Below are 26395 nucleotides of genomic sequence, written 5' to 3'. Positions count from 1 at the left end.
CACGCAACATTTACCTCTAAAACCTATTGAGAAGCTAAAAATGATGGAAATAAATAATGATGTTTAGATGGTGGTTAGATTAAGAGATTATTTATTTGTTACTTTCGCAATGTTTATTTATGTTTCTGCATTCACTAGGATGCACAATATAATATTTAAAATGAATAGATTCTACTTGGAGAATGTGAGAAGCAATCCTCATATTTTACAAGTTCAATGGGCCCCATTTTACCCATTTATAGCGCGAGAACCCACGGAAATTGTCGAGCACATACGGAAAAACACGAGATATTCTCCACTATTTTAACCACTAAAAACTCGATACTAGATTCGAGGACTGATGGATCCTGGCGCACACAGCATTCAGACGCAATTTCTACTCGTCTACCACTTACCACATGCGTAAAACATTCAAACGTTCTGTTCTTTTATGACACTGCATTTTGATGATACTACCATAATAATATTTCATGAGTTCGTGAAACTCCCAACGTTTTTTTTAAAAAAATGAGTGGTTTTAGTAATTTGGTGCGTTCAAGTCCTCCTGGGAAGTTCGTATTTACGAGGTGGTAAGTCGTATGTGGGTTCAAGTCACTTTTGTCGGAGTAAGATGGCGGCGTACCTTCTCTTAATTATTTACACATAAATACAGCACTTCTACTTATTGAAAATGAAGAACAAAGAATGTGCATCAGGTGTGTTCTGCTTTTATGTTTTTAGTGAATTTATGAAGCCACTGTAAACTTTATCATTACATATATCGTTAGGGGAGAGCAGGGACGAAAGTACCATTTTTCACAAAAATGTCATTTTAAAAGATAATGTTTTAGATAGCAATATATTTTTGCTGTGGTCAATAACTCACAGGTGTGGTCTATCAATACCAGGTGGTATTTTGTTCAAATGTTGAACGGCTTCAGTATAATTTTACTTTGAACATAAATTGCACATTGTTACTTTCGACCCCATCCGGTGGGTCAAAAGTAACACAACAATACAAGCTAGATTTTTTTTGTGTTCGTCTTGTTTTCATTAAATATACCTGACTATGACCTTGTTAATAAGTAACTGCAAACATATTTTGTCCTTTATCTTTGAAAAAATTTGTATTAAATTACATTTTCATTTTAAATTGAGAATTTCAGTTTCATCAAATGTTTCAAAACTAACCCGACAGTACAAACTTGAATTGTTTAGAATATTTTTGGGGGGGGCAATGTCAATTTATTTTATAAAACATTTTTTCAACAGTTTGAACAATATGAAAATTAAATTAAATTAGCATAATATGAATTATCAACATAATGTAGCAGTAGTCATGTTTCCAATCCAGCTGTTTTTATGCATAAATTCAAAATATGCATAAAAACATCTAAATAGAAACACTGCAAATACATAGGTGGGTGTGGAAAAGCTAAGGTATGGCTAAAAACTAAATGTGACTATGGTAAATGTAAACAGATTGAGTGAATAAATGGTGACATACAGAAATCAGCAACAGATATGTCCAGAAACGCCCTCTCATAAACATCTGGCTGAATCAGACCTCTGTCTGTCTTTCTGACCCTCACTCTTGGCATATTCTGCTAGTACAATACAACATGAACATATTTTAATAAATGCTGCAACGCAGAGAAAGCCACCACATTAGCAGTGGGACAAAATAAACTCTTGTAGCCACTGCAGTGGGACGAAAGTAACACCGACAGGAACATCTGACATTTAAACCCGATTTACTTTCATACTGAAAAATACTGACAAATCAAACTTCAGGATGTGTTACAGGACTAAATAACCTGTAGACTGATCATTATTGTGACACATGAAATGAGAAACACAAATTGTAATTAGAAAAAAAATTACCGCTTCAGCAATTTATTTACCGTACTCGAAAACTGTTTTCCGGACCTAACCGATGACGAAATCACATGATATTTGGCAGCTCCGTCAAGGGTTGCGTGCTGAACGTGCTGTCATAACTTGCAATGCAAATGTAGTCAGAGCTTTGAAAAAATCGCTTTGTTACTTTCGTCCCATGTTACTTTCATCCCGGTTCTCCCCTATATTATAATGCTACCATATTTTGTGCAGGCAATTAGCTTACTTCATTGTAAATATAAAAGCTGGACAATGTCGCTGCTAAATAGAGTTCCTCAGGGATGACGTGTTTTTGTAGGCCAACCCGGAAGTTAGCGGCGCACGGGTTCCCTCGATCGAAAGCCTATGCATTTTTCCCATAGACTTTTGAAAAATCTAAAAAAATAATCTCTGTGTTTAACAAAGGGTTATGACACTTACACGTTTTGTCTATCAAGATAATCTTTACAAGTTACACAACATTTATAAATTTGGAACCCTACATAAAGTGGTCAGATATAAAAAGCTAACAGTAGGCTATAAACGGACTACAGCACACCATGGTCGCGGATCAACGTCACCACCACCAAGCTTCCTCAAACTTTATTTAAAAAACAACTTTATTTAAAAACATGCTTGCTGATTATGATCTGCGCTGTGTATGAACACTTATCCACTTTTTCATGAGAAATGCTGTCCAAATGTCCTGTTTGTCATGATGACGTCTAAAGTCCCTGCCAAAGGAAGTTGTCCATTTTAGCAATTTGTTAGCAACCGCCGTTTTTAAGACACAATAAAGGTTTTAAAAAATCACAAGTGGGTTATAACTGGTGTGTTTTATGTCATAGATCAAAACGTGAAAATATTTAGAGGCTTTGTTAACCACAGACCTTATTTCAGGTGATTTAGCAAAAACTCATTCAAAAAACCCATAGACTTTAGGCCGATGGAACTGGAAGTCCTAAAGTGCTAACTCGCTTCCGGGTTTTGCCTACAAAAACACGGCATCTCTGAGGTACTCTATTCCTATAATATTGTGGTATTCCACCATGTTTCGCACTGACACGCCCCCAACTCGTACAGATCGGGGCTTAAAGAAAATCCCGAACTTCCCACTCGTATTTACGACATTGTGGTGGCTTACATGTGCGTTCAGCTCGTAAATACGATCTTTCCGACGTGATTTGAACGCACCGGGGATGTGACGTCATGATTGACAACTGAGATTGACAGCTTCTCTGAGCGAAGTAGTCACTGAGGCACCAACTGACTTTTTTTCATGATTTTAGGGGGGAGATTGGCGCTTTAACTTTAATTTCTACATTTCCATAACTGTTTATTTCACACTGACATAATGAGTTGTTCTGCAGTAAACTGTACTAACCGATTCTATGGGAGTGTGGACACGTTAATTGAATATTTGGAAGCCCAGAAAATACCACAGTGTTCTGGACACGTAATTTGCCTAGTTATAATTCATATGTGGGGATTATGCTAATTGTGAATGAGCACACTCGCCCTATTTACGAATGACTGAAATTCATTAACATACACAAGTTTAAGTATCAAATCTGATGTTTATGAAGCATTTGTGAATCCATGGGAGAGTTTTCTGAAAGGTCTGTATAACGTCCAAATTACTCAGAATTTACTCATATATTTACGAAAGCTTCACGAATGAGGCCCAATAAAATTAGTTAAAGATCATAAAAAATAATATTTGCAATTGCAAATCACATAACCAAACACACCACAAATAGGCCTAGAAAAAAAATCAAACTAATCCATACAATTATTTACATTATTGCATTTCTATCATTATTCACCAAGGTACTCAACAGTAAGCCATTGTTTATATAAAGCCAAAAACCAAAATTATATCTCTCACAGCTTAGCCACAAGCCATCAAATTATACTAAGGTCCATAATTAAAAGTGCTTTTTGAAACACCAACTGGTGCTCCTTGGGGACATGAAGATGTGTCCAAGGAGCACCATTTGGTGTTTCAAGAACACTTTCATTTAAGAACCTTGTCAAGTGGATCAGATAATAACCCAAAACTGTCTATCATGGTTGGACTGGCATCTCTCTGTTGGTTTTTGTTTGAGTTTATGTCCTTTTTGAGTAAGAGCAACCACTGACTGTGACCTCTGTGCACAGTAGACAAAGCATCCGTTATACCAACAGGCCAAAGTGCTCTTACTTTAGCAGGCTTTTCTGCAAGACATTTCTGTATTTTTACCATCCTGTAGACCAACAACATGGTCCAAGAATCTTACTTTCTGTTTTAACTTTAACTTTGCTTCACCTAAATGCATTATTATACATTTAAGCATCTAAATTCGACATAAACAAGACAGTTGATAATGAACATGCTATTTCTGGCTTTTTTTTTTTTTTTTTTGTCTATGTAATAGTGAATGAGAAATTAGATGAACTAATTCTTCTAGCAGCGTAATGCTGTATAATAAAAGCAGATATTTGTTATGAAGCTGCATTTTGTTTTAAATGCGTTTCATGTGTGATGGATAACTGAAAGTGAGATGTGTGATTAAAAGGTGAGAAAAAAAAGTGTGAGAGAAGTAGGAGGGGATTGTGAAAATTAAAAAGATACAGAGATACTGGCATAAAGTGTAAAAATGAAAATGTATCATGTTAAAAATGAAAAATAAATAAATACATTTATTTACATAGTTTTCTTTCTGCCTTTCATGAAATTGGAGTCTTAAGTCGTTGGGATGCAGTCAATTTAGTTACTTTGGTTACACTAAATATCTCTTAGGGCCTATTTACAATTTATACAGTACATCATAAGAGATCGGATTGCTTAAATGACTCTCGTACAGTGCATTCAAAATGTATTCAGACCATTTTCTTTTTTAACATTTTGTTATGTTGCTAAAATTTACACATAAATCTGCACTTACCCTGCTGAACAAATCCAGAAACTGAAAGATCACAATTGTATGCATAACCAATCTAGATCTAACAGTTTTATTGTCTAGCATGGTAAAGTAGTAGACATTCAGATGCTTGTTATTTACCAGATGCCTCTTATTGAGCAATTTACCATGTAAAAAAAGAAAAAGCTACAGTCCAACTTTTTCCATCACAGTTTCACAGTTTTAGTTACATTTTATATCCCCTTAGCATTCTCGTTTGAAAGGTATGTGTGTACCACGAGCATTACACTGGAAATCTAACAGGATATATAACAGTTGCATAATTTTACACTGCCAAGAAGAAAGTCACTTTCTTTTCACAAGAAAAAAAAAGAAAGAAAAGAAAAAAGGTAAATAATAATTTGCCCATTGGGACACTTCTCCAGCAATCTTGTCATTCATTGTTTCATTCCATTAAAATTTGGATGCATGCTTTAAAAAAATTATGTATCACTTTAGTTTAGGGTCCAAATCACACTATTAACTAGTAGCTTATTAGTGTGCATATTTCTAGGATATATAGGCTGTTTATTACTTATAAAGCACATATTAATGCCTTGTTCTGCATGATCATACCCAATACCTAAACTTAACAACTACCTTACTATCTATTAATAAGCAGTAATTAGGAATTTATTGAGGCAAAAGTCATAATTAATAGTTACCTAATAGTGAGAAATTGGACCCTAATCTAAAGTGTGACCAAAATTTGTTTTTTTTTTAATGTTTTTTTTCTGTTTAAACCATTCCTTTTGATTTAACACCATTGTATCAAGTTTCTCATTCAAATGTCATTGCTTCATGATAAACTGACTTGAAACAGTTACTAATTACCTTAAATCATTTTCATTTTGAAATAACACGTTGCATTCATTATAGATAATAGTATAGATAATTAGTAGTCTAAGAGTAAGATATTTTGAATATATTAATGCTGCTTTTGTACAATAAACTATAAATGATAAGTGTTTCAGGTCCTGAAACAAGTGGTTTCCTGTGTGCTGAAGACACCTAGACCATGAAGATAAGGTTGAGTAAGAGAAGAGGAGGAGTTGTGAAAAGAAATGAAATGGTATAAAATAAGGTGAGACAGATCAAAGGTTTACTGAGGACAGATAGAAGACAAAAGTGGAAGAACTGCAATGGTAAGTGCTCTTCTTGAATGAACACTTCTTGCATCCAAGTCAAGTCACCTTTATTTATATAGTGCTTTACAGTGATAAACAGGAAAATAATGATTCAATGATGCAAACAGAATTCAATTCTGCTGTAAAGCAGCTCTAAAAAGACAATAGTAAACAGTCAGTATTCAGCTGAAATCAGTTCAGTGTTGATTCGGTTTGGCTCAATAACATGTAAAGTGAATGAAATGAATTCAAATCAACTATAAAGCAGCTCTACAGAAACAGTGATGTGAACATCCAGTTCAATTCAGTTCAGTTCTCATAGTGTCAAATGCGGTTGAATCAATAATATTGCAGAATATTAAGTGTCCCCAACTGAGCAAGCCAAAAGGTGACATTGGCAAGAAATCCAATATATCCAATGTATGTAATATATATATATAAATATATATACATATATATGTGTGTGTGTGTGTACGTATAAAAGCCTATTATTAAGAGTATAATAGGAGTGGGTTGTTAAAAAAAAATGTTGTGGTTAATAATCATATTTCACTGATTCTGTTTTTTTCTTTCACAGTGGAAATCAGGATCTATTAACGTTCTGTTGATGACTCTTCTTTTTGGGAGTGGCAACTTCTTAAGAATGGAGAGAGGTAATATTTACTTCACAATTCATTATATTTAAGAAATTTCAATATTATACTCATTACTTAAGCCCCATTCCTTAATGTACCTTGATAATAATTAAATGAACTTAAAGGGTTAGTTCACCCAAAAATGAAAATTATGTCATTAATTACTCACCCTCATGCCGCTCCACACCCGTAGGACCTTTGTTAATCTTCAGAACGCAAATTGAGATATTTTTTATTTAAATCCGATGGCTCCGTGAGGCCTACATAGGGAGCAATGACATTTCCTCTCTCAAGATCCATAAAGGTACTAAAAACATATTTAAATCAGTTCATGTAAGTACAGTGGTTCAATATTAATATTATAAAATGACGAGAATATTTTTGGTGCGCCAAAAAAATAAAAATAAAATAACGACTTATATAGTGATGGCTGATTTCTACATGCTGATTCATTATGCTCCGAAGCTTCCTGAAGCAGTGTTTTGAAATCGGCCATCACTAAATAAGTCGTTATTTTGTTTTTTTTTGGCACACCAAAAATATTTTCGTCGCTTTATAATACTAATATTGAACCACTGTACTCACATGAACTGATTTAAATATGTTTTTAGTACATTCATGGATCTTGAGAGAGGAAATGTCATTGCTCCCTATGTAGACCTCATGGAGCCATCGGATTTCAACAAAAATATCTCAATTTGTGTTCCGAAGATTAACGAAGGTCTTACGGGTTTGGAACGGCATGAGGGTGAGTAATAAATGACAGAATTTTCATTTTTGGGCGAACTAACCCTTTAAGGCAGATATTGTCGACAGAATACACCTGACCATTATAATTGTCCAAAATATGTGCATATAGGAGCATTTGTTATGCTTACTGAGATGACATTGACAGTATTAGTATATTAACAGAGTGACAGATTCCAAGTTTAACTTTCAAACGGACAAGAAAAACTACCCATATATATAATGTTTAAAACACTTAAGTAATAGTTATGGGTGTGATTCTTTCATTTAGGTTTTGCTGTTGGCCGTACAGATGTAACTAAGCACTGCGATATGCCTGAAGCATGTGATGTGGATGGCTTCAGTGATTGGTTCAAAGTGGGCCGCTACTGTGTCAAATACTTCAACACCCCTGCCAACTTCACTGATGCTGAGGTAGGTTTTAGCACTGGCATTTTTCATTATTATTTTTAAGGTCATTACAGATTTAAGATATTTCAATTCTGTTATTCTCCAAATTAATTTCACCACCATTAAAAAAAAATGCAGTTATTAAATGTTCTTCCTGTTTCATATCCAGTTCAGCTGTATGAAAAATGTCTCTGGTGGACACCTGGTGTCAGTGCATAATGAAAAAGATAATGGGCAATTATTATGCACTATGACAGAACTTAGCCGAAACAAACCTCGCGTCTGGCTCGGAGGCTATCAACTATTTAAGGTAAAAAAAAGACAGAAATGTGAAGAGGTTCACAAATGGAGGGAGTGAAGAGAAATAATTAAGTTGTTTTTCTTTTGTTTTTCAATGACATGCATTCACTGTAGTTTCTCACTACCCAAACACCTTTTCTGTCTTTCTTTCTCTTTCTTCCTTTTTGAAATCACTTTCTCACTTGTTTAGACTGGTAAATTTCGATGGCTTGATGGTTCCTCCTGGATTTATCAAAGATGGGCAGCTGGTGAGCCCAACCACATCTACACTAATGAGGAATGTGTGGAGATGAACTGGAAAGGTATGAACAAAGGGAACTGGTGAAAAAAAACTAATGGGTTATAGGACTGTTACATTCAGTTTTAACTAAATGTTTAGCTAAAAGATTTATTATAGTGATACTGAGTCTGTGAGTTTGAAAACAAGCTCTTTTCTCTTCCTGGATGTCAAGTGAGTCTAAGGTCAATACTTTTAATTAGAAAGTGAGATGGTTAATTCAGACAGAATCCCTACAGAAAAAAAGACAAATTTAAGAGTTAACAATCAGTTAACATGTATTTTGTTTTATTTTATTTATGTTTATAACATAACATATATATTTTAGTGTTTTTTTGGTAAGACAATGATGAATGTACAATAATCTCTTCATTTCACTGTACCTCACATTTTCAGTTGATGGCATGTGGAATGATGAGTCTTGTTCTGTCAAGAAAAACTACTTCTGCGCCTTCAAACGAAAGACCGTCTTTTTGAAAATAGACCTGCAGTAGATGGAGCAGTTTCATCATAGAAGTATCATCTTATGAAAATCATTTTCTCTGCATCAACAGAAAAACTTACAAAAATAAAAACAATTCTGCAAATAACTTTAAATGATAATAAATAACTTTTGCAATCAAAATGACCAGTTGATTTTTTGCCTGATTAATGAAATTAGAAGAACTTATGCTTCGTGCAGCATAATGCTTTTACGTTCTAATACAAGCATTTTATCGTGAGGCTGCATTTGTTTCAAGGGGTTTTAATGTGTGATGAAGACTGATGAATAACTGAAAACGTAATGTGAGAGAAGTAAAGTGAAAATGCAAGCGTTGCAAAGTGACATACAGTAGGTGACAAATATATCATGCTAAAGGTGAAAAAAACTTCTGTTGCAAATTATTTTGCAACTTTATCAAGCAACTTGATGAACTGAATTCCTATCCATCTCAAATGAGTCTTGGTGTTTTTATGATCAGATTAAGTGACAAAGCCATTCAGGCTGTGAGCTGCAGCAACTTTAGCTGTCAGCATCAAGTGGAGGTGAGAGATCACAGCTGTATCAGTATCAAGATCTAGCGGTTTTATTGTCTAGTGTGATAAAGTACCATCCTTTCAGATGCTTGTCATTTACCAGACACCTCTCTCTGACAAATGTACTGTCTACAAAAACAGTTTTCGCTTGGCAAGCAAGCACAAGGTCAATATGGGTTAGAAGTGAAATATTTCAGCGGAAGAGTCATGGAAATGTGTAGAATAAGTTGCAAAATTATGTCTTGTTTGGTTTGAACCATTAATGCAAAAATACTTTTGTCAAAAGATTGCAATGAGAAGAGTGCAGAGGGAATGATAGCCTTAGCCAGACTTTAGCAAGTTTTGGAGGAAATAATACAAGTAATTGTGTTCAAATCCATTGGGACATTTATCCTATCTTCTCATACGTTGCATTATGGTTATCCATTGACATTTGTATGCATATGTCAATTTGTATGCATATCTCTGCAAACTGTAAAAAAAAAAAAAAAAATCGTTAGAGAAATGGAAAAGGTACTGGTAATATTCTGTCAGGACATTATCCGTTTAGGGACATTTCCTTTAATCCTAAAACAACACCATGTGTAATTCAAAATACAGGTACAAAAAAAACTGAAAATTATAATGGAAAATTCCCTCATATTAACACAGTATTGTGCCCCTATTTTGTGTCTGACATCTCTTGATTGTGCTAGTTTTAAATGAATGATTATAGTTTACATAACAGATAATACTAATATTGTACAAGATTAACAGATGTAATTAAGATGTAATGCAAGTATTAATGTTACTTTTGTAGCAATGCACTTTAAATTTATAAGTAATTCAGGCACTAGATTTTAAAACTGTTTCCTGTGTGATGAATAAAAAAACCTGAAGACTATAGAATTGAGAGAAGGGGAGGAGTTGTGAACAGGAATGGAATAGTATAAAATAATGTGAGATATGGGTTACTGTAAAGACAGACAGAAGACAACACTGCAACAACTGCAATGGTAAGTACTATTCTTGAACGAACACTCTTTGATATATATATATATATATATATTTAATTTTTTTTTTTTCGCAGTGGAAATCAGGATCAGTTAGATCTGTTCTGTTGCTGACTCTTCTTTTTGGGAGTGGCAACTTCTTAACAATGGAGAAAGGTAATGTTTAATTTAACAATATATTTATGTTGACATTTCCCAATTCTACCCTTTAAGGTTCTATATAGAAAAGGTTCTGCCATGTGTACGTCATATATAGAACCTTTTAGGGGTTCCCATCATAGTGTTTTCGTTCAACACAAAAGTTTCATGCAATCATTTAAGACATTTCTCCTCATATAAAAGAATATTTTTGGCATAAAGAGTATAGGTTTATAGAGTATTTTTTTGAGTATACATTGACAGCATTAGTATATTAACAGATATATTAACAAAGTGATATATTACAAGTTTACCCTTCAAACAGACAAGAAAATCTACCTGCCTATATTTTTAAAGTGCCTAGAGCTTAAAATAGTCCTGGGTGTCATTCTGCCATTTAGGTTTTGATGTCAGCGATACGAATGCCACTTCGTGGTGCCGTATGCCTAAAGCGTGTGGTGTGCATGGCTTCACTGATTGGTTCAAAGTGGGCCGCTACTGTGTCAAATACTTCAGCTGGCCTCAGAACTTCACTCAAGCCGAGGTAGGTTGTAGCACTTTGTATTTTTAAAAAGATTGTTACATTGTTACAGTAAAGAGATTTCATTTCTATTATCCTTCACATTATTACCTTCACCATTAAAAAAAAAAAATAATAAAATCAATGTATTGTGTAGTCATCAAATGTTCTTCCGTTTTATACCCAGTTTAAGTGTAGGTCAAAAGCCCCTGGTGCTCATCTGGTGTCAGTGCATAGTTACAAGGAGAATAATTACTTGCTCTGCATTGTGAAAAAATTTAACCCAAGAAACCTGCGCTTCTGGCTCGGAGGCTTTGAATTCTTTAAGGTAAAAAAAGACAGAAGTGTGAAGAGGTTCACAAATGGGGAGAGCAAAGAGAAATGATTGAGTTGTTATATTGTCTGTTTTTCATTGGCATGCATCCACTGTAGTTTCTCATTACTCAACACCTTCTGACTTTCTTTCTTTAGTTTTTCTTTTTTAAAAAAAAACCTTTTTCTCACTCTCTCAGTCTGGTAAATTTTTTTGGATTGATGGATCCTTCTGGGATTATCAAATTTGGACACGTGGTGAGCCCAACCACAGGTACACTGGCACGGAGGAATGTGTGGAGATGAACTGGAAAGGTAAAGATGGAAGTACAGAGGGAATTGGTTAAAAAAAATAAAATAAAATAATGGGTTATAGGACAATAACTATAAATTTTAACTTGGTGTTTGGCTAAATGATTTATTATAGTGATATTGATGCTGTGAGGAAAATTAGATGTTTGGTAAATGATAGATGAAGGTACAATAATCTCTTCATTTCACTGTCCCTCACTTTTTCAGAGGTTGGCAGGTGGAATGACGACTCTTGTAGTGTCAAGAAAAACTACATCTGTGCCTTCAAACGACATTACATGTTGGAAAAAGACCTGGAGTAGATGGAGCAGTTTTATCTGAGTATCTTCCCATGAAACTTAAAATGATTTTCTCTGCATTAACAAAAAAAAAAAAAAAAAAAAAAATAATAATAATAATAAAAAACTTCCTTAAAATAATAAAGAACTTTTGCAGTTAAAATGATCAGTTTATTTTATTTATTGTTTGTCTGATTAATAACTATATATAAGAGTTTTATAAAGGAAAAGATTGCTTTTGACGCAGAATGAACAGGAAGTAATGTTTATTAGTTTTTTTAATTGCTTTGGCGCAATTTTCACAAGCAAGCGTAAAATTTTCAAAACTCTTAGTACTAATATCACAAAAGATCATCAAAAGTACACCTTTTTTGAACATTTCAGCATGTTTTCAATTGTGTTAGTACAATACACAAAATCACAAAGTATCCTTTTCACAACACAAAATAAGTGTTTCATCTATATAAATGTTTCATTCACAGTAACTGCCTTTCATAATGCTATTACTATCAAACTTTTGATTTGCATCTCTTTTCATTCAGTTTAATACATTTGTCTATTATTTAATCCAATTGAACTTAATGGTTAATCAATTAATCATTTGGTACATCTATAGATTTCTATAGATATTGATTCTATAGACATAGTTTCTTGTTTGCAATTTCCAATATGGATAACCAAATGTAATGAATTCTTTTTTAAGTGATTTACTGTATATTAGATTACCACTATGTTCAAAGTGTGTGTGTGTGTGTGTGTGTGTGTGTGTGTGTGTGTGTGTGTGTGTGTGTGTGTGTGTGTTTGAAACAAATTTGTATAATGGCATGGAATTACACTGGTATTATGACGTAAACACGAAATATGACGACATTTCATGAGTCCTCATATTTAAAATTGCTTTAAATACATACTAAACAATGTTTTATGCTTACAGTTTTTTTTATTCACTTTGGTACTATTTTCACATCTAATTTTCAAAACTCTTAGTACAAAACTCCAAACTGATCACACTAACACTATCAAAAGGTGTGAAGTATGACACAGTCATGAGGTTTTGTGTAGAACAGAGTGTGCTGCCAATACAGTAAATGTTCTAACTTTACCATATGACTGAATTTATACTGTAGTTGATCTTTACAGATGAAGGGTGTTACAATAATGAGGCAGTCTCTCTCTACCATGGTAATGCCTCTAATCAGTCTGATGTTATACAGTCAGTCCTTACAGTCAGTTATACAGTCACTCTATCCTGCAATATATTATACTATATAACTATATATTATCCATAACTCTAAACCTACCATCACAGAAAACATTCTGCATTTTTACATTTTATAAAAATATAATTTTGTATGATTTAAAAGCCGTTTTCCTCATGGGGAAAAAAGTCATGGTAAACCCTGGGTTGTGAACCAAATGTCCAACCAAACCAAAAGGATGGTAATAAAATTTTAGACCTAGTGAGGACATTTGGTTCACAACGCAGGGTTTACCATGACCCCACACACTTACTTTGACAATTGTGGTCACCATCTTGCTTATAATGTAAAAAGAATTAATTACATTTGGTTATCCATATCGGAAAATGCAAACAAGTTCTATAGAAATGCCTATAGAATCAATAACTATAGAAATCTATAGATGTACCAAATGATTCATTGATTAACCATTACAGTTTTTTATAGACGCTAGGACACATTTCTCAATACTTAGGTCACTTTTGCAAAACTCTTCACACAGTGAGCACAACAGAAGTCTATGTGGGCTAAACTGAGGATCAATTATCATTGCTTTGGCACAAAATGCATTCAATGACTACATCTCTCAAATTTCATGAATTCTTTTCTCACTCAGACACAACAACTGCCAAAACTCTTTGTACGTACATGCCAATTTGCACGTTTACATACTGTTTTCAAAACTGTTAAACTTAAGTTCGAAATAATAACATAATACAAAACTGAATAAGACAGAAATTTGCTACATTTCTACAGTAATATAGTTATGAAATATATTCTGAATCTAAAAAATCAAATACTATCAAAACAATTAGATGAAACTGAACACCTACACAAGCATTAGTCTTTCAATTTCATTACCATCAATTCAAAAGGGGAAACTTAGGAATAATTTTGTTCTGTAATGTAAACATGGACCATGTAACATAAACTGCAGTGAATTATAAGCAATAGAGAGTGTCATTCTTGTTTTGTAAAGAAATTTAAAAAAAGAAAACATTGTATAATGCTAACTGATGTTAGTGTTTTTAGGTCGATGTTTTACGAGTGACAAAGTGTGTTTGCTCAGTGAAAACCTTTGCTAGTGTTCTGGAAGAATGAGTTGATTTGAGACATGCATGAAGTGTTTTGGTAGATTTGGTGCATTTTGAATGTGAAGTTAACCTCTGTGCCAAGATGAAAGTTGGTTAGGAGAACTGTGTGAAGAGTTTTGAAAAAGTGACCTAAGTATTGAGAAATGTGTCCTAGCGATTGTAAAAATCTGTAAACTGAACGAAAAGAGATGCAAATCAAAAGTTTGATAGCATTGTGAAAGGCAGTTACTGTGAATGAAACATTTATATAGATGAAACACTTATTTTGTGTTGTGAAACAGGATACTTTGTGATTTTGTGTATTGTACTAACACAATTGAAAACATGCTGAAATGTTTGAAAAAAGTGCATTTTTGATGATCTGTTGTGATATTAGTACTAAGAGTTTTGAAAATGTACCAATTGCTTGTGAAAATTGCACCAAAGCAATTAAAAAAAACTGTAAAAATATAAAAATGCAGACAGTTTTCTGTGATGGGTAGGTTTAGGGGTAGTGTAGGGGGATAGAATGTACAGTTTGTACAGTATAAAAACCATTATGCCTATGGAATGTCCTCACTAAGATAGAAAAACAAACCTGTGTGTGTGTGTGAGAGAGAGAGAGATTTGCAATTTGTGAACATAGAGCAGGATAGAGTACAAGGGAGAGGAAGCAGGTAATGACTGTAAAGATGCATCAGAAGAAGAGAGACAGATGGCATCGATTACAGCATTTTACATTACAGTATGCCATACTGTAACTCACCCTTCATCTGTAAAGGTCAAGTACAGTATAGATTCATTCATATGGCACAGTGAGAACATTTACTGTATTGGCAGCAAACTGTTAGCACAAAAACTCATGGCTGTCATACTTCACACCTTTTGATAACACACTGAATAGATACTATTACAAACATTATGGATTTTATGATATGTAAGTTAGATAATGTAAGTGTATTTTCTATTTCTATTGTGGCATCTGTAGCCTGGATTATTTTCTTTATTTCAGCAACAAGGGTGATTTGAAACATGTATCTTGCTTTGTTTGCTATTGAATTAACTGATTGAACTGAAATAGTACTAAACTGAAAGAAGAACATACTGTTGTGTTTCGGTGATTAAACCAAATGTTCTCATTACATATCACAACGATCTTGTGTTTTTAAATAATGATTATGTAGATGAAAATATGTACAACTAGAATAAAGATCAGGTTTTGAAAGAATGACTAGCTGTGTTAGAAGTCTGATTAGTTTGGAGTTTTGTACTAAGAGTTTTGAAAATGTACACCTTGTGAAAATAGTACCAAAGCAAAAACTGTAACAAAGGTACAGGATAGCTGAGGCAGGAACACAGTCCAAACAAAAGGGCAGGGCACACAACAGGAGAACAGGCTGGTTGGGGATGAGGCAGCTTCAGACTCTAAGGCAACAATGGAGACAAGGCAGCGGCTCAAGGAACCAGAAGCTCAACACTTGGCAAAGTAACTGCAGAAGCACCAGACTGGCTGCCAGGTCAGGAGAGTCTGTGACCAGAGAAGACACAGGAAGCAGGGCAGGGCAGGAACCAACACGACACGCACAGTCACACGCAATAAGACAACAGGAGTGACAACCAGAGAAAAAAAGCAAAATAAAACTGACAATTAAGACTAGAGGGGGGAAAAAAAAGAAAGAAACTAAATAACTGGAACTAGACAAACAGATAAATAACCAAACAAACGAAAAAGAAAAAAAATACTGGAAATAAGTAAAGGGAACTTGCAAACAAAAAGAAATAAAACAAGACTGCAACCTTGCAGGGAACTAGAGAGATTATAATCACGCTCTTGCAAACTATCCTACCTCAAACTTTCAATGAAAATGTTTTTTTTAAATAAAGACTTAAAGAGTTGTCAGAAGCTTAATGGTGGTGATGAAGTCATGTGACTGTGGTGTAGTTTGTTTATAGCATACATTTAGCTTTTTACTTCTGGTGATTATTTAGGCTTCAAAATTGATAAAAGTTGTGTTCTTGCGTGAAGACTATCATGATGTACAAAATGTGTAAAATTCATGAACTTTTGTTGGTCATAGAGCTTATTTTCTGCAATAATCTGGCACAGTCACAAGGATGGAATGAATCCAGGGCATTTGGGCTACAAACTCCAGGCCAGTGACGTGAGGACAAAATTGAACACACTCTCTGCAGGTGTCTTTTCTTAACCGAAGTGTAACAAGACAGTGTGAGTGTGATCTTTGTGAGTTTGTCATCTACATGTAAATACGTGATTAGTAAGGATACTGGGTCAGATTTGATAATTTCTTCATGAGTTTTTCAGGGGTTTACTTAAAATTAATTTAAAGTTTATTTAAAATTATTTTGTGTTTCCTTAAAGACTCAAAATCAACATCGTTCTTATCTGTACCCTGAGTCATATTCATCACCTTACAAATCTTAACAACACATTCAAATCTTTGGCTCTTATGTTACATCAATTTTGACTTGGTGTTAAAGGTCCAGGGAGAGAATAGCAAGGATACTAGCAATGTGGAGACACTGCGTGAGGGAGTCACAATCAATTGTGATTAACAATGTAAAATATCAATAAGAACAGCTGGTGTGTGGGATCAAACCTATACAGCAAGTCCCAAAAAAGCAGTCTGGTAAGTTTTGAGATGCAGCAAACAAGTACATTTTCGTGAAATCACTTCTGTTTTTCTGAGTTATATTGTCTTACTTTATTATTTATCTGTATAAACTTATGCAAAATTAGGAGGGTTGTTGAGAAATCCATATAGACAAGGGCAAAAAAATAATAATCCTTTTTTCCAACAGGACTAGATGTTCTCCAAAGACAATATTCAAAGTTTTAATATTCAGTTTTCATTTTCAAACTGTACTCAGAAGCGAAAACCAGTTCAGTCAAGTATCTCTCCAGCAAGGTTCTTTTTGAAGACAACAGGAAACCTCAAAAACTTTGCTAATTCATTCAGCTGTTAGGGTATAAAGACTATCCCCTCCACAAAGCACTCATGAGCATTCCACTGAGCTAAGACTGATGCATGCTGGGATGGGAGGGGGTCCTCTAGCCACGCCTCTGATGTGTATCCTGTTGCATTTGTTGTTTATGCAGGTTTGCTGGCCTGAATTAGTTTGGTCGTCCTGTCTATGAATGGAAGCACATAGCTGTTAAGGAAAAGAAGAAACAGTTGGAGCACTAATATAGATGGTCCGTATTTCTTCTCCATATTTGGGAGCATAAATTTGGTTTGAAAAATAGAATTAATAAATTGGTGTGGTGACTCAGTTACCCTTGCATTTATTTAAAAACGACTAAATGGAAATAAAAATGGTTATTGTGTTAAATGTATTAGGCTAATTATTTACGTGATAACGTTCCAAAGAAATTCAAAATCTCAGTCAGCTTTCCGTATGAAAACCAACCATTTAAACCATTCAAACACAGGATACTAAAGAAAAGAAGGGAAAAGGTCAGTTATTAAATATCATATACCACACATTGCGGGAACAAAAGGTTAGGTTCTGTAGTTCGACATTAAAGCTACGGATTATAGTTACAGGCATGAGCATGCTTTGCCATTTCCTTCATCAGATAGGCAACTCATCCAAAACCTATACACACATCAATCCTCACAAGCAATCGTCCATTACATCTAGTTGCTCCAGACAATGGAACAGCAATGTGCCCAGGGCGGTTTGTATGCACGATAGCAAAGGGGCTGAGTTAAACTCTACCAGACTACCACAGGACACACCTACCGACAACATAATTTACAGCCCTGGCACACGGTTAAATCCTATATTTACAACGAAAACATCCATCAAATCGACGAAACTGTGAGTACACTTTGATCTTTCTACTGTGTAGCCTTTCATCGTTAAAATTTCGGTAATAATCTAACGCATGAATTACGCGAATTCTTTTCTTACACAAAGTCATTTTGGTTTTTTTTTTCTGTAAGAGATGTTATTTTTAATTCCAATACATCCATTTTCTCCTCCCGCTTTGTAATAAAACTCAGTTTTACTACGTTTTTTGTCAACTGTACACCATTCGATCTTTACCATGCGCCTAAGATGACGATAGTTTGTCAAACATTGTCTTTTAGATGTTATAGCATTTCATAAACATTTCCCACTGCTTTTAGTTGATGTTTGATTCAAAGCATTGTGTTTCCTTTGAATCACAGACAAATTTGCGTTCATATGCGTCTCTTGAGTATAAAGCAGGGTTGCCAGGTTTTCACAACAAAACCTGCCCAATTGCTACTCAATTGGAGGGGGGGTTCACGGTAAAAAATAGTGCTCCAGGGGGTAAAATCTGCTTTTTTTTGGCGGGTTTGCTCTACTAGGCATTCCAGGAGCTAAATATCATGTTATTTGGGGTCGTTTCAACCCGCAGACACGAAAAACAGCCTGCGGCAACAGTGTAAAAGCAGCCCAATTCCGCGGGAAAACTGAAGACTTGGCAACACTGGTATGAACTTACATTAAATTATCACCTGAATGTTTAATTTATTGGGTTACTCGACATAACTAAATCTAATTATTTCGTACATTTGCGCTTAACATAAGGATGTCATTGAGGATCTGACGTTCTGGCCCAATCATTTAATCTAACGCCCTTCAGAGAAGCAGGTCATTAGCTGCCATTTGTATAGGCGTCACCCAATCGCTGCACAATGCGCCGAAACCTCTTGTAAAAAAATATATAAAAACCCTCTTGTAACGTTACTCTGTCCAAGCTATTTATGTAATATACACCATACTTAAACGTTTCCTCAAGATCACATAAAGAATGTACTGTGGGGGATGTAAATGTATAGAACTTGCAGAGGAATGCTCTCAATTTGGTGCAGATGTTGTTATTTATCTGGCCAAAAGTATGATTAAATTCTGATAGATTGTAATGTAAAACAATGAGGTTTTTATAACTGTACTAATTAAAGACTACTTACATAAAATGCATGTAAATATCACTTGTCATTCTATATTGCCCAATAGTGTGTCTTATTACGATATTATTTAAATGCTTAGTTTTATGATCAAAGCACTGTAGTTTTAATTGTGGGGGGCAAAACATAATGCAGTGCAGTACAATGATGATTGAGAGTGTTCTTCAAATGCTTGTATCATTTTAACATGCTTTTTTAAAAAAAAATTATGTATGGATATAATCAAATAAACCTAAGTTACTTCCGTCCAGTAAAAGTAAAAAGTACTCATTAAAGATTTTTACATGTTCCATGACATAAAGGTGGACATTTTTTTTAATTATACTATGAAGCCTTTCACTCACTAAAAAGTATGAACTATCAATCAGAGGGCAAAAAGCATGTAGAAGATTGTGTACAACAGGTTTTTCAACAAGTTTTGATTATGTTGATAATTTAGAGGCCTGCATCAAACATGCTACTGTAGGCCCAAAATTCTGGTTAATTAATGCAGCATATGTCAGCTGTCTTAGATTAAGCCAATATGCTTGTTTTTAGAACTCCGGTTAAAACAATAAGGTTCATGTTTTAATGTAATGTGTTTTCAGAATCTATCTGCAATATTGACAGATCATTTCTCAAACAGATGCTGAGTGTTTGGACCCTCCTTGCAGCTGCTATTTTTGCAGGTATGTCAACGCTATCTCACGACCAATTCATATATATTTTATGAGGTGGCTAATTTGTACGAATTCGTACGAGGTCACTCGTACGAATTGATTCGATTTGCCTAAACCCCAGTGACAGTTAGGTTTAGGGGCGGGGTTAGGGGTAGGTCATGAATTCATACGAATTTGGCAACTCGTATAATATGTACAATTTAGCAAAAAACAATGAGGATATTTCCTCACTTGTACAAATTCGTACATTTTTTGCTAAATCGTAATTTTTTTGTTTTTTTGAATTAGCCAACTCGTAAAATACGTACGAATTGCTGTGAGATCAGGTTTGTAATAAATTAACCTTACTGAAGATGCTTCTGCAAGGATGTATTTTATTAGAATCACAGGACAAGTTGAATCATGTCATGTGTTCACACATAACTGCAGTCTAACATGATTATAATTGCTCAGCAGTTGTAAAGAACTTCTACTCACCTTGCAATTCTAAACAACATCTCTAGAATATGAATCAACAAAACAAAAATTGTCTCCCACAGGGCCAGTCTCTGCAATATCTCGGAGGCGTATAATCCATGGCAGTCAGTTGACTCTGGATCTTCCCGAAAGGACAAAGAGGTTGCATTTTGCTACTGCTGATGAGACTGATCAATTTACTATCTGGGAACATAAAGGAATCTCTCACTGGCCCAGTAAACCCAGTAAAGGTCAAGTGACTAGCGCTAGTAATGGCTGGACTTTCAGAATCCCACATGTTACATTTGACGATGAGGGAACCTACACCTTACTCAATGACTTTGGGGCAACCATCTCCAGTTATACAGTGAAGGTCGACAGTGAGTAGTAATTTAAACCTCCATCTAAGAATAATATCTCTGTGATAGTCCACATATCCTCATTGTTGTGTTTTTTTTCCCCCCAGTCAACAGAGATATCATTGAGCGTATCGCAGGTGAAAAACTGACCATACCACTACTAGGACTCAAGCAAAGTGATGCCACGCTTCACTTTTTTGGCAATTATTCATCTGTCACCCTGGTGGATAATGGATCTCCTGTGGGCAAGAATCATCCAGACTACGTTAACCGGCTTAAAGTGACCAGCGAATCGATCCAGGTTCTCAATGTCAGTGTGTCAGATTTGGGCAGATACGAGCTCACCAATTATAAAGGCAGACTTGTCGCAAACAATACAATGATACTAGTGGGTAAGAAAAGACTTTCTTCAATATGTTTCAAAATTTTACACACACACACATTTACTTTTTTTAGCTAAATAGGGACACTGCATAGACTTCCATAGTTTATATATGCAGCTATTTATAAATACTATAACCTAACCCTAACCTTACCAGAAAACTTTCTGCATTTTTACAATTAAAAAAAATAAAAACTGCATTTACTTTTATTTTTATGCCATTTTTACAAATGAGGGCGCCCCCAAAAGAAGCTTTTGGGGATTTTTGTCAGGTTTAGCTAACTTCTGGGTACAAATTTGTGTTAAAGGGTTAGTTCACCCAAAAATTAATATTCTATCATTAATTAGTCACCCTCATTGTCACGATCACCGTCTGTTCCTGTCAGTTCCTGGACTCCATTTCCCATAATCCTCCCTGCCAATCACATGCACACTCCACACCAATCACCAATTGCCACACACACCTGTAGATCATTCTCTGGACTATTTAAGACTCACTCACACACTACCTCAGGGCGAAGTCTTGTTAACTGTTGTTGCATTTCTGAGCGTTTATTATCCTGTCTGCCTGCCTGCTCGTTCCTGTTCCTGCCTGTTACCCGTTATCGACCAGTTGCTGCCTGCCTTTGATCCTTGCCTGGTATTCTGTTCTGTGAGTGATATCTGCCTGTCTTGACCATTGCCTGTATCCTGTCTACGATTCTGCCTGTCCCTTGCTGTTCCTGTTTGTTCCCGTTTGACCCTGCCAGTACGACCACGCTCACTTTTAATAAAGCTTTGTATATGGATCCCTGCCTGAGTCCAGCTTCGTTACACTCATGTTGTTCCACACCCATAAGACCTTCGTTCATCTTCGAAACACAAATTAAGATTTTTTTTTTTTCATAAAATCCGATGGCTCAGTGAGGCCTCCATTGCCAGCAAAATAATTAACACTTTCAATGCCCAGAAAGCTACTAAAGACATATCTAAAACAGTTAATGTGGCTACAGTGGTTCAACCTTAATGTTATGAAGCGACGAGAATACTTTTTGTGCACCAAAAAAACAAACAAAATAACGACTTTATTCAACAATATCTAGTGATGGGCGATTTCAAAACACTGCTTCATGAAACTTTGAAGCTTTACAAATCTTTTGTTTTGAATCAGTGGTTCAGAGCGTGTATCAAACTACCAAAGTCAAATTTCAGTGGTTCACCACTGGGGGCCGTGACTAACTTTTGAACGGTACTGTATATTATTATAAAAATGTTTGTATGCATACCTGTGTCTGTGTCTTGCAGGTTTATTTTAGAGATGTATTGCATGCATTAGTAACCACTATTATTTTTGATGTTCTTTCTTGTCTTGTCTCTTCAAATGTTGTATGTAGATCAACATTCATATACCCCTAGTACGGGTCTTATAGCTCTGCTGCTGCTTGGAATTCCTGGTGGAATCTGCTTCTGCTGCAGAAAGAGAATCTGCAAAAGTTGCCGGACCAACAAATCATACACGCACACAGTGGAGTCCAACACCCTTAATACTGTACCAGTGTCTATACCTTGCAGCAACACAGTGATTGGTCCTGGAGGTCCTATAGGTCCTGGAGGCCCTGACCAGGTAAAATAAATGTGAAGATTTTGTCTCTCTCTCTCTACCTGTACTTGCCTTACCATTCCCCACTATCCTGTAAAATAAAGGCCAACCCTTTGTAACAGAATCATGCCAAGCATCATGAGGATATTTTAGTGATTTTAGTCCTTGTAGTTGCTGTACATTGTAATGGATATTAATGGTTTCTGGTTTCTGACTAAAGGGCTACATCGCTGGTTATCCGCCTCATCCAGATCAAGGTCAGATTCATTATCCTCCACCACCAGAGTGGAACGGACAACCTGCTGTTTCTCCCAGCCCTGTGAGTTCACATGCACAGAGATTTACATTTATTCATTAAACAGATCCTTTTATTCAAAGTGACAAATAAGGAATGTTACAACACAAGCAGTTCATCTTAAGGAAGCAGTAACTATTGAAACTTAACTTTTGCTAAAAGTTTCAAAATGCTTGATTGACTAGAAAAACAATGGAAAAGCAGTGCAGATGAATGCAAAAATGTGTTCTGTGTGAACGACCCCTTAAACCAACATGATTTCTGGTTTGCTTTAGCTTGTGGACCAGTGTAGACATACAAAACTTGATGCCAAAATTCAAGATATGCTGGTCCACCTTATGCAACATGAATTCCATGCCTATTATGCTGTTTTGCTGTTGGCTTAGCTGGTGGACCAGTATACCATGCAAAACTTCATGCCAAAATTCAAGATGTACTTGCTGAAAAGCATATGTAGCAGTAGAGAGTTTATTAATATTTATATATTTACTTAAAGTAAGGGTTATATGTACACTTTAAACTGAAAAATCCATTTTGTGCATGTTAAGGGCTTTCAACCTGCATATGTGCCACAAAACCCTGTCTATCCTCCTGACTTTGGATCTGGAGTTCCCCCCGCTCAGCCTCCACAGTGGAATGCCCCTCCCACCCAGTACAACCCATCTGCAGCTGTGGTACATCTGTTTTCTGTTTGCTTATTTTTAATAGAAAGGTAGCAAGTGAATATGTAAAAGACAAAAAGCAACTCTAAATGCATTGGTGCTGAAAGGGGAAACACACGGTTAAGTGTTTTGCTTAACACAATTGCAGTTCTACTAATAATAGTCTTTCTGTCATCTTATTTACGTACATGTGTGTAATTTTCATTCTTTGTACAACTCGTACTATCTTATTATAAAAGTATAGTCGCTTGCGTTAAAATATGCACTAGAGCTGCACAATTCTGGATAAAATGAGAATCACGATTTTTTTGGTTTTAAATAGAGATCACGATTCTCCCACGATTCTGAATATACAACCAAACAAAATAACATGTAATTTACTAGAGGTTCTGACAAAATATAAATTGCTGACTCTAATTGCTGGAAAATGTTTGAATGAATTATTTAAAAAATATATTTTTTGAATGAATTCAATGACTCATTAATAAATACTTGTTTCATTGCTGGATGAATCAGTGTTTTTGAACGAATCTTTTGAATGAACGATTCAATGACATTTTTTAACAGTCAGTTGTCGCCACCTAGTGGAATTAGATGTAATTGATACAACCATTATTTGACGTGCCAAGTTCGTTTCAAAAGGTAGTTTGCTCTATGTGCACATGCTTGTTTGTGTATATTTAATATGTTTATCACACTGTGTGTGTCCTCAGAGCTATATGCCAGTGATGAACAGCACTCCTCCTGGACCTGAAGTCACAGGGATGAAGATGAATGAACCATCTCCAAACGCACCACTGCTCACACCTCAGCCGGAGGTAAAGCTTACACTTTTTTTTTTGTCACAGCCTGCTAAATCATTAATTGTGTCATATGATAATTTTTTTGTTCCAATAGTCTCCAATGTTTCTGAAACTGTCCAATCCTTCAGTAACAGCCTCTTTGCTGCACTCATTTTTTAAGTAAATTGCTGAAAATGAAATTTCATACTCCCACTGTTTATCTGTGTCTCACTTTCTTACTTGTCTTTTTTCTGTAGTCTCAACAGTCTGCTATGGGCAGCCTTTCCATGGATATCCTTAACTCCGGTGACTCTAGTGTCCAGTTTGACATTAACAAAGGAAAGTCTTCTGGCAACAACTTCCTGTAGTTCCTCTAAAATACTGAATTATCCCTGTAAGGGAAATAGAAACAAACACTTAAATGTTGATTAGATTCATACAAAACTTAAGCCTTTAAAATTAATGGTTCCATATTTTGAAAGGACAGGACATCATTCACTCTGGTGGATTATAATATTCAAATGTTTATTTTAAACTTTATATTGATGATTACCTTAAACAGATAAGTCAGTGTTGGTCATTATCACTGTAAATAATAATAAAAATAATAATTTCCATCTAGAGAATTAATAGGACTTAAACACAGCTACTTCAATATTTGTATCATTACACATTCTTTCAAGACTCAACCTAGCATAAGAGGAATAGAAGGATATTATAATTTAAATACCTGTAAAATCACTGTTAACACTCTTCTCCTTTGAAAAAGAATGTGTAAAGAAGAGTATTTTTTCTTACTGCTTAATGTCACTCTCTTGGTAAGAAAGAAGCTGTTCAATGATACCAAAGATATTTCACAGTTACAAAGCTACTACCATATTGTCAGCAAGATGCAGCAAAATGTTTTCATATTATACTCGCTGCGCATGCTACATGGACAAAAGCATGAGGATTTACCTTCTGAATGGGCTTCCAATGACAACCATTGCTGACAGATGTGTATATTGATGCAGCAAAGCAATATCCATAGACAAACACTGGCAGGCATGTTATGGCCTGTTCTGAAGCTTACTTTCAAAAGGTTAGTTTACCCAAAAAAAAAAAACGGGTAAAAATGCTGTCATCTACTCCTCCCTCATTTCATTCCAAATCTGTATGGCTGAAATATAAAGAAGATATTTTGGGGGGGGGGGGTTTGGGGAGAGGAGTGTTTTTTGTCCATACAATGGAAGTCAGTGGGCAGTTAGGCACAAGTACTGTTTGGTTACCAACATTCTTTAAACTATCTTAGGGTTCCACAGAAGAAAGAAATGCATACAGGTTTGAAATGACATGAGCGAGAGCAAATGATGACAGAATTTTCATTTTCTGGGTAAACTATTTCTTGAAGGTGACACTGAGCTACTATTTTCACTTTATCCAAATTCTCCAACAGTCAGCCTTAAAAAGCCATATTCTACACTTTTGTGTAGAACTACATGGAATGGAACACATGTACACATTACTATTTATGCATGTAAGTGAATTCAAATGTTTTAATGTAGTTTTAGGGATTTTTCTCAACTACCATGAATAGCCTGGCAGGAGCTACATTTACTTAAGCCATTTACATAGTGCTGTTAGCTGGAATTAAACAACAAATGCCTCAAACAACTAAACATTTATACTTGAATCTTATATATGTGTAAAATCTTAGTGACGTTTTATAGTAGGTTTCACGTTGTACCTTAAAAGGACATATCACAATGGATATGGAAATATAAAAAGACCTACCATTGTTCTGAATTAAAATACTGCTATCAATTTCTGCATACAGGACTGTATTTCTTACTGTTTATATTGTATATTCTTATTACATGTTCTCTGTATTTTTTATTTTGTCAGACATCTAGAGCCAACTGGCAAAACCATTTCCCTTGTTATACCTGTATGTTGCATTATCGGCAAACAAAATGTTATTTTATTGTTATATGCTTTAAACTATAAGAAGAATGACAATAAACATGACTATCGTAATAAATGCTCATGTAATTTCTAATCTCTGAACAGAGCACATAGCTAGAATTGAGCATCTCCAGGTTTTTATTAAAATAGACATCGCAACT

At 35.0% G+C, this 26395-nt stretch overlaps 3 protein-coding genes across 7 annotated transcripts; all 3 read left to right on the top strand.

Moving 5' to 3' along the window:
* Positions 1 to 5874: 5874 nt before the first annotated feature.
* On the top strand, positions 5875 to 8903 carry LOC127517428 (lectin-like). Its single transcript, XM_051903025.1, has 6 exons — positions 5875 to 5944; positions 6504 to 6579; positions 7580 to 7722; positions 7868 to 8008; positions 8189 to 8300; positions 8672 to 8903. The coding sequence occupies exons 1-6, from the start codon at positions 5942 to 5944 to the stop codon at positions 8767 to 8769; spliced, it is 573 nt and encodes a 190-aa protein (XP_051758985.1). The 5' UTR covers positions 5875 to 5941; the 3' UTR covers positions 8770 to 8903.
* A 1327-nt stretch (positions 8904 to 10230) lies between these two features.
* On the top strand, positions 10231 to 12007 carry LOC127517413 (lectin). The gene is made up of 6 exons (XM_051902986.1): positions 10231 to 10287; positions 10362 to 10440; positions 10824 to 10966; positions 11130 to 11270; positions 11455 to 11569; positions 11774 to 12007. The coding sequence occupies exons 1-6, from the start codon at positions 10285 to 10287 to the stop codon at positions 11866 to 11868; spliced, it is 576 nt and encodes a 191-aa protein (XP_051758946.1). The 5' UTR covers positions 10231 to 10284; the 3' UTR covers positions 11869 to 12007.
* Positions 12008 to 17251: 5244 nt separating this feature from the next.
* Positions 17252 to 26310, top strand: wu:fc21g02 (uncharacterized). Of its 5 annotated transcripts, XM_051902743.1 has the most exons (10): positions 17440 to 17998; positions 18564 to 18638; positions 19742 to 19784; positions 20315 to 20611; positions 20698 to 20982; positions 22346 to 22575; positions 22772 to 22870; positions 23395 to 23520; positions 24222 to 24326; positions 24548 to 26310. In XM_051902743.1, the coding sequence occupies exons 3-10, from the start codon at positions 19742 to 19744 to the stop codon at positions 24656 to 24658; spliced, it is 1296 nt and encodes a 431-aa protein (XP_051758703.1). In that variant the 5' UTR covers positions 17440 to 17998; positions 18564 to 18638; the 3' UTR covers positions 24659 to 26310. The 5 variants fall into 5 exon arrangements, 4 of the variants coding, with proteins under 4 accessions (XP_051758676.1, XP_051758703.1, XP_051758685.1 ...); XM_051902716.1 differs by lacking the exons at positions 17440 to 17998; positions 18564 to 18638 and adding an exon at positions 17252 to 17369; XR_007931239.1 differs by lacking the exon at positions 18564 to 18638 and having other exon boundaries at positions 17424 to 17998; positions 20698 to 21624.
* The last annotated feature ends 85 nt before the right edge of the window (positions 26311 to 26395 follow it).

The sequence above is a fragment of the Ctenopharyngodon idella genome, chromosome 1 (genome assembly GCF_019924925.1).
Source record: "Ctenopharyngodon idella isolate HZGC_01 chromosome 1, HZGC01, whole genome shotgun sequence".
Lineage (NCBI taxonomy): Eukaryota > Metazoa > Chordata > Actinopteri > Cypriniformes > Xenocyprididae > Ctenopharyngodon > Ctenopharyngodon idella.
Note: the sequence above shows the minus strand (reverse complement) of the source record. Positions and strands in the feature narration are given on the sequence as shown.

Coding starts and splice junctions, on each gene's coding strand:
- LOC127517428 (XM_051903025.1), top strand. Junction 6,580..7,579: donor CTTCTTAAGAATGGAGAGAG/GTAATATTTACT, acceptor TCTTTCATTTAG/GTTTTGCTGTTGGCCGTACA. Junction 8,009..8,188: donor GAGGCTATCAACTATTTAAG/GTAAAAAAAAGA, acceptor TCACTTGTTTAG/ACTGGTAAATTTCGATGGCT.
- LOC127517413 (XM_051902986.1), top strand. Junction 10,441..10,823: donor CTTCTTAACAATGGAGAAAG/GTAATGTTTAAT, acceptor TCTGCCATTTAG/GTTTTGATGTCAGCGATACG. Junction 11,271..11,454: donor GAGGCTTTGAATTCTTTAAG/GTAAAAAAAGAC, acceptor TCACTCTCTCAG/TCTGGTAAATTTTTTTGGAT.
- wu:fc21g02 (XM_051902716.1), top strand. Junction 20,983..22,345: donor CAATACAATGATACTAGTGG/GTAAGAAAAGAC, acceptor TGTTGTATGTAG/ATCAACATTCATATACCCCT. Junction 23,521..24,221: donor ACAACCCATCTGCAGCTGTG/GTACATCTGTTT, acceptor GTGTGTCCTCAG/AGCTATATGCCAGTGATGAA.